The sequence below is a fragment of the Olea europaea genome, chromosome 4 (assembly GCF_002742605.1).
Source record: "Olea europaea var. sylvestris chromosome 4, O_europaea_v1, whole genome shotgun sequence".
NCBI lineage: Eukaryota > Viridiplantae > Streptophyta > Magnoliopsida > Lamiales > Oleaceae > Olea > Olea europaea.
Genome location: NC_036240.1, coordinates 11,545,632 through 11,553,886, shown reverse-complemented (window position 1 = coordinate 11,553,886; position 8,255 = coordinate 11,545,632). Strand labels below are relative to the sequence as shown.

General features: G+C 36.0%; 2 protein-coding genes across 2 annotated transcripts in view; one reads left to right on the top strand and one right to left on the bottom strand.

Annotated features, from left to right (window-relative positions):
* Positions 1 to 539: 539 nt before the first annotated feature.
* LOC111393633 (ammonium transporter 1 member 1-like) lies at positions 540 to 2,292 on the bottom strand. Its single transcript, XM_023019268.1, has one exon. It carries the CDS (start codon positions 2,223 to 2,225, stop codon positions 729 to 731), a length of 1,497 nt encoding a protein of 498 aa, XP_022875036.1. The 5' UTR covers positions 2,226 to 2,292; the 3' UTR covers positions 540 to 728.
* Positions 2,293 to 7,870: 5,578 nt separating this feature from the next.
* LOC111393035 (thermospermine synthase ACAULIS5-like) overlaps positions 7,871 to 8,255 on the top strand; it is a 2,390-nt gene continuing 2,005 nt past the window's right edge. Inside the window, exon 1 of the mRNA XM_023018437.1 lies at positions 7,871 to 7,966. Within this exon, the coding sequence (XP_022874205.1) occupies positions 7,871 to 7,966 (96 nt within the window). The remainder of the gene's footprint in view (positions 7,967 to 8,255) is intronic.

Here is an 8,255-nt window from a genome sequence, read left to right as displayed (position 1 = left end):
ACTTCTCCAATCCAAAACCCTATCAAAGACAACTTTGTTGATTAATGAATGGACTCCACAACTTTATAGAAAAATACAAACATAAAGAAAGGTAAGTCTACAATTTTGTTGGAAGTCATAAGGAAGGAGGGATGGTTAAAGTCTTTATCAATATGACAAAACCAAACCAATATAGTCCACTTCATATTATCTTCAACCACCACCACCCAATACCAATTATCTTAAACACTTTCATTTCATTTATTTTATTTTTTTCCCTAATTTAGTGTTGAAAATTCAAGATGCTAGCATAGAAAATCCGTGTACGGTTCATTCATTCTCCTTTCATACTTTTGTTCACAGTAATATTACGTAGCATCACTATACTCAAGACCTGTCTATGTTATGAATATGAATTTGATCGCCACATTGTTTAAGGAGATAATTTGCGTTAGGCAATCTAGCATTGATTTCCACAACAACATAAAAAGTACTAATCACCCATTTCTCTACAACATCACTATTTCGTTTAAAGTTCAAAAGCGTCGAAACCCGGCAAATGAATGACTAAAAATAGATTCCACATCTTTCACAACAACCGAATTACAAAATATAATACACAATACACACTTTCTTTTTCTTTTTCCATTCTCAATCTCATTATAACAAACAAACTACTCCTAAATTACGTGCTGAAAGCTCAACAAAAATGCAGATTAAATAATTAAATCGATGTTAAGAAATACTAATCAATTTGGAGTAATTGAAGTTGGTTCTATTCTTTTCATTTGTATCCCATGCTTGTGTGCATCCTCATCGTCTTCATATGCATACGCGAACCCACCATGCCGGGTCAGATCCATACCCGCTAATTCATCGTCCTCGGAGATCCGAAGAAGCTTGAGTTTGTGCAAAATAAAGAATAAAGGACCCATGGTTGCACTGACCCACCCAATTATCACAAGAATTTGGATAATATGGGCAGCCAATAGCCTCCCGCCACCACCCATGAACAACCCGTATGGTCGACCCGGTTTATCCGGGTACACTTGGCTCACGTAGTCCTCAGTGGCAAACAATGACGTAAAAATTACACCCCATGCCCCACAGCCGCCATGGAGCTGCGCGGCCTCTAGTGGGTCGTCAAATTTGACTTTCTCCGCCAGTTGGTTGCAGCCAATCAGCACCAGCGCGGCTACAAACCCACATATAATAGCTGCCCATGGCTCGACCACCGAACACCCAGCCGTGATGGCCGCGAAACCACCCAATAACCCGTTACAAACATCTGTTACGTTCCAGTGTCCCGACAGGATTCTCTTCACGAAAAGGGTGGTCAACGCGGCGGTGCAGCCAGCTAAGGTGGTTGTGACCGCCGTACGGCCGACGGCACTCCACTGTCCGTAATAATTTCCACTGACATACGGGACGAGAATCCTGTTAAAAGACCCGGGATTAAATCCATACCAACCAAACCATAACAGAAAAGTTCCGAGGACAACCAACGACGCGCTGTGGCCCCGCAACGCCACCGCACGGCCGCCATGGTCGAACCGCCCAATCCTCGGGCCTTCAATTAATGCGCCGTACAGCCCCGCAAGGCCACCAACCATATGGACAACACCCGATCCGGCAAAATCGATGACTCCAGACCCGAATAGAAGATCTCCGGTGTTAAAAGCACTGGCCCAGCCATCAGGCGACCAAAACCAATGCGAAACTACTGGGTATACAAATCCAGTGAGGAATGAAGAGTAAATCAAATACGCAACGAATTGGGTTCTCTCAGCAATAGAGCCACTCGTAATACCGGCGGCGGCTATAGCAAAAGCCCATTGATATAAAAACGAGCTGTAATCGGAAGATGAAGTAGGTATATTTTTCAACCCGAAGTAGTGTTTTCCGATGAAGCCGTTGGAGGGGCCGCCGAAGGCGAAAGCGTAGCCGAACATATAGTAGAAAAGCCCACCGGCGGCGGCGTCGAGGACGTTTGTGAGCATGATGTTCATGGTGTTTTTGGCGCGAACAGAGCCGGCGCAGAGCATTGCGAAGCCGAGCTGCATGGAGAAGACTAGGTAGGCTGAGAAAAGAAGGTAAGTGGAATCAACGGCAAAGGAGGTGTCGGTGAATCTGTCCGACACACCGGAGAACTGACTGCATATGTACTCGGCGGCGCCAGTGGCGTTGGTGGTGTTGGGGCCGAAGAATGAGGCGAGTTGGGCCGCTGAACAACTCTGGGACGCCATTTTTGCAAGAGAAAGAAAGTACGTGTGTAGAGATTCAAGGTTGGCAACTAATTTATAAAGAGAGGAGACAGAAATGTTAAAGACTTTTCTTCATTCATTTTCTAGAACATAAAAGTAATTAAGAGGTTTGTTAAGGATAAATTTGTCATTAATGGCTGAGTATTTTGAATTTGACTAGTAAACCGTGATAATATTATTATATTACTACGATTATATAATGTAAAAAAAAATTGTAGGAGCATTCCAGCCTGGATTAGAATAGTTTATAGCCGATAGCAATTTTTCATCCTAAAACATTGTTTTTTTGACCGTTATTTCACTATTTCAGTCGTTATTTTTGACTTCTTTACTTATAAATAGGATCCACATTTCTCTTTAACGATCGAAAAATCAATTCTCATAATCACTGCCGAATTGGCTCTAAAATTGGTCCAGTTTTAAGTTTTAAAATTGAGTATTGATCGATTTTGGTCTGATTTTCGTTCTTAGTCCGTAGCTACGTAATCAAATATTGCTTCAGTTGTAGATATTATTATAATCTATCAATTAAATCATAATTTATTTGTAAAGTTTGAAAATTATAACTGAAATAAATTATGCTTTAAAATTTATTTCTGGAAACATAAAAGAATCTTACCACAAACCAATCTTGTCTTCTCCCTTTTATACTAGAGTAATGTTATTCATAATCGTTCAATGCGATATTCGTCGAACGTGACTTCTTATATGATGATTTGTGATTTGATGCGTAATATGATAGATTTTTATTACCTCATGTATAAAATAACTAACCCTCACATGTATATTACCTAGGACGACCACGATAATGAGTTACTGGATATAACATTATTCTTTATGCTATTGGTTTCATTTTGACAATTTTCAACGGAAAACGATAATTATTCGTTTTGAAAAGATATCCTGAACAAATCATTTGATGATCTTTTTTTTTTTTTTTTAATTAATTCACTCGACAAATTTGATGGTTGTGTCTTTACTCCAAAACAAATTGATTTATAAAATACAAAGCTACAATCAAAACAAATAAATTGAAGTTAGGTAATGTAATTAACATGAAACAAGAGCAGAATTAAGTCAATGTGAAAACTGTAGATTCTTAAAAAAAGTTCAATCCCAATCTTGAGGGCCTCCACCGCCCTATTCCTGAAGTATTGTGAGAAAGGTAAATCGCGGAATGTGCTTCAACAAGTCAGGAAACAAGAACTTACATGTACACTGGTACCCACAAAGAGTCAAATTTCATATCTCAAAAATCGAACTCTCACACTGCGGCTACTAGCAAGGCTGAGACTATCTCTCTCCTGTCCTTTGCACCACTGGAATATATCTCGGGGCAAAAAAAAATAAAAATTTGTAGATTCTTAAAGGTTGAACCCTAACCTTGAAGACCCCCACCGCCATACTCCTGGAGTATCGTGAGGAAGGTAAATCGCGGGATGTACCTCAACATGTTAGAAAACAAAAATTTGTCTGTACACTGGTGCCCACAAAGAGTACAATTTCATATCTTAGTAATCGAACTCTTACACTGCGCTGCCAGTAAGATTGAGACTATTTCACTCTTGTTCTTTACACCACTGGGCTATGCCTCGAGGGTAGGGGGGAGGGAACTGTAGATTCTTAAAAAATGAAAAAGAAAAAAAGGTTGAACCCCAACCTTGAGGACTTCTGTCGCTCCCACCCCTTGAACTTTGTGAGAGAGGTAAATCGCGGGATATACCTCAGAAGGTTAGGGAATAAGAGCTGCATGTACACTGCGCCTATAAGGAGTCCAATTCTATATCTCGAAAATTGAACTCACACACTGCGACTGCTAATAAGGCGTAAAATAACCTCACTCCTGTACTGTACCTCGGGAGGCAAAAAAAAAAAAAATAATAATAATAATAATAACACTGTATATTCTTAATTCTATGGTTTGGTGACAATGTGGTCCCAGGAATCTGAATGATAGATACGGATATTATTTTTAATTTTAACATATTAGCATAAGAAGAAAAGGACAATTTTTAGTCTGACACTTTTTAAAAATCAGAAGCAAGAAAGTTATTAATAATTTGTTCACATTATCATATGTTGAAAATTAAAAACGGTAGAACAAATCCTTGTATCTTATGGAGGAGTTTGTGGTAGTAATTTATATAGATTTTTGTTGACTTGACAAATTGAAAGATCTTAGTAGACTATTGTTTGTTATCGACCGTTGAATAGTATATTATCTAGTTAAAATGAAGGGGGCGTGATGAGGGAGCCAATCAGGAGGGAAACACGTGGGCGGGAGGAGTGGGATGGGCTCGAGGGTAGATGGCAAATTAAATAGGCGTTGGCGATATAAGATACATGACAAATAGTAAGTTATTTAAAAAAAGATAATGCTATACGTATCGAATCTTTTACTTACTACTCACAACAACGATAGGGAGCATGACCGACATTTTTAAATTCACATGGGGCCGTCATACATTGTGAGAGGGGGACACCATTTGGTAAACCCCCCCACTCCGGCGGGTACATATGGATTATTCCTTTGAAAAATAATGGTCAACTAAAAATCCTCCTAAAGAGGGTGTATGAACAGATTGTGGCATTGTATTTTTTAGAACATTATTAAAGAACTTTAACTACTTGAAGTAGACATTAATCGAAACTCTCGTATCAACATAAAAACAACAGTTGCTATTTAGTGAGATCTAATTGGGGATGACAATGTGACAAATCTAGAACAAGGTAAAAAGCCCTACACCCGTCAAGAATTTTCGACCCTAGTCCCCACTTAATACTGGAGAGGGACAGGGCAAGGCAATTCCCTGTCCTTTCGTTAATCTAGGAATTGGGTCAATGAGTCGTGGCAGTAAAAACACAATCCAAAATCGAGTAGTGGTCCCATCAGGGATTGGGCCTCGAGTTGCGTGAAATTTTCTTATCAAATTGTCATCCCTAAGCTAACTCGCTTTGAACTAGAAATTTTGGGGACCTCAAAGTTAAACAAGAATCTATAAGGAATGAGGGATCCACGTACAAATTTCTACATTAGACTTGTAATTCAACTCACGCAATTAATATTCTTTTATGCTAAAAAAAATAATAATGATAATAACTCAATTTTGTACGGCTGTTGTACAACTTTTTAAGGCATTGATTAATTATTCCAACTGTATATTTAATCCACTTAATTTATTACAATGTAATTATGCAAGTGCATTTTTCTTAAAGAAATAACAAAAGATTCCTTGCCTATTTTATCTGCTAAGACATGGTACAACATTTTTTTCGGGTTAAACTATTTAGGTAGTGAATTATTTTTATTTTTATTTTTATTTTTGCGGTTGCTCTCTCGTTTTTCTTTTTTTGGGATTTAATGTTAATTATTTCAAAAATAAAAATGAGTTTCAAAAGACACCGTATTTTTGTTAACTTCTCAAATTATTCGACAATAATAATAAGGATGCAAAATAATTATTGTAGTCAAAGGTATTTCATTGCTTATTATATTGATTTTTTTTCCCTTTTTAAAACGACCGTTTTAAAATCAAACCCCTCACACATTCTATAATTTTTGTTCAAAAAGACCATTTTTTTAAATTAAAAAAAAAAGGTTTTTTTTTGCACTCCCTCCATCCCACAAAGTTGGGCTTGCTTGCATTTAAGAAAATTTAATAATATAGTTTGAAGTATAAATTATACTTACATTTTTCTCATGTACCATCATTACATAAATAATCATTTAAATAAAAAAAATTCATATTTGATCATAACATGACATATTAAATAGGGGTATATTATCAAACTAAAAAATAATCATACTTTCAACAAGAAAAGAAACCTATAATTTGGGAAACACAAAAATTGAAAGGAAGTATATCATTATAAAATGGAGGATGTATAATTTTGGAAATAATGGGGCAACTAGTCCGTAACATATCGACTATCCTCGTACGGCTCGAGAAAAAATGATTTGATAGTATTGTCCACCAGAACATCGATGGTTGAAAGAGGAAAATCATCTTTAAGGCTTGCCTTGTTTAGGCTTGGACTCGACTATGCGCAATTTCGGTCCCTAATGATTATTTATTTATTTATTTACTTATTTTTTCTCCCTTGGTATGGACATTCTCAACTTAAGAGTTATGAACAAAAATTGTCATTTTTTTTAGTTTACTTCAATTTTAATTTTGAAAAGCCAATCATTTTAGAAAAATTGTCTACACAATTTGTTAAGGATTACTCTTCTCGGATTGCAACTCTTCCTTTGATTCAACAATTGATATGGCTTTAATCATTGCCTCCTCAGTTGTTTCAAAATGCCACGGATTAGCTCAGAGTTCAATCGCTTAGAAAAAGAGAGCACCTAATAAACCTAGATACAATTAAAATATTCTTGTATGTATCCAAATTTGAACCAGTTTCAACCCCATTTTTCTAAAAATTCATTTTTTCAAAACTCATTTTCAATCATACATTCTTCAATAAAATAATATTACACACAAACCCAAAATTTTTCTTTATTTTTTAACCACATATTCTTCATCAATCTATTAATCCAAAATGCATTCTTTTCCTACAAGAACCATGCTACACCTGCATACAACTTTCACAGAATTTGTTCACAGATGAATGCATGGCAAAATTTCATTTATTTCAATCAAAACAAACAAAAAAATGCACCATATTGGTGCTGACAACTCAGCAACTGTATGATGCCTGTGAACAATTGTTCTTCCTAAAATGGGGATCAAACAAGGACATATACTCATCATCTATAGAGACACATTCGACAATATTGTAATAAATCATTCTTTCTCCGATATAAATAAAAACTACAGGGTTACGATTGTAAGTGTGAGATTTTTTTCTCCTTACGAATTACCAAGACAGTGAATATGGTACGTTGAGATGAGTAGAACTCGACAATACAACGTATGAATACCTGTCTTCAATCTAGTTTATGTCAACATAGAAAAAATGCCGTCCCAGTCGAACATTTATTGTCTAAAAAGTCAGAAGCAATCATCTATTGAAAAACAAATTCATAGATTTGCTTAAGCCTGCACCATTCAAATAAATTTTAACTTTCAAATGGAAAAAAAGAAGATAATGTCAAACTACGAAACGTATAAGCCATCTAAAGTCAAAGTAAAATTCTGACCAGATTTTTAAATTTGGCAAACCTATTTTGAGATTTTGCATCTTCAATATTAAATTTCTTAACAATGTTGGACAAACACAACGCAAGGCGCAAGCAAGTTGTTTGTATAATAGTGATGTATGGATTTTATAATTAATAAGGGTCTATTTGTCACTATTTTTACTTCTTGTGTACGAGAATTCCATGAAGAAGTTACTTTAAGCAAATTTTCTCAAAACTTCTTCTAGTCAATCAAAGTGCTTTCGGAAAATTATTCGAACACTTTCAAAAGCAACTTATTTATCTCAAAATCAATTTTTGACTTTTCAAAAAGTTTGTCAAACAAACCCTAAGTACAAATTTATAATGGGATGATATTACTTTTTTCTAAGTGCAAAATAACCTGTATATACTACCCAATAATTTTTTAGTCTTATTAATTCAATTCATGATAAATGCTTTATAATTTATAAATATTGTATCGAGAAAATGTTTAGGGATGGCAACGAGATGGGTTCGGGGCAGGGCACCTCCACCCCCACCCCCACCCCGCCTTGCCCGTTCTCATTCAAACCTCGCCCCCGCCTTAGACGGGGTATGCAGGCGGGGCGGGGCAATTAATTTTTTTATTTTTATATCTTTTTTACATTTTCAAAAGATTGAGTTATATCACTATTAAAGAATAAAATACAAATTCAAAATGAATTTTTAACGGGTGAATTGTGTAGAAATAAAATTATTTTTAATCTTTTTTCCTTTCACGTGGTGGGTTCGGGGTGGGGTGAGACCCCATGCCCCATGACAGGGTGGATTTTTTTGCCCTATTTGGGGCGGGGCCACTTCGGGACGGTTTTTTTTTTTTTTTTTTTTTTTTTTTTTTTTTT

What these genes read in the sequence shown, in the direction of transcription:
- LOC111393633 (XM_023019268.1), bottom strand. Translation starts at nt 2,225, where the DNA reads ATGGCGTCCCAGAGTTGTTCAGCGGCCCAACTCGCCTCATTCTTCGGC.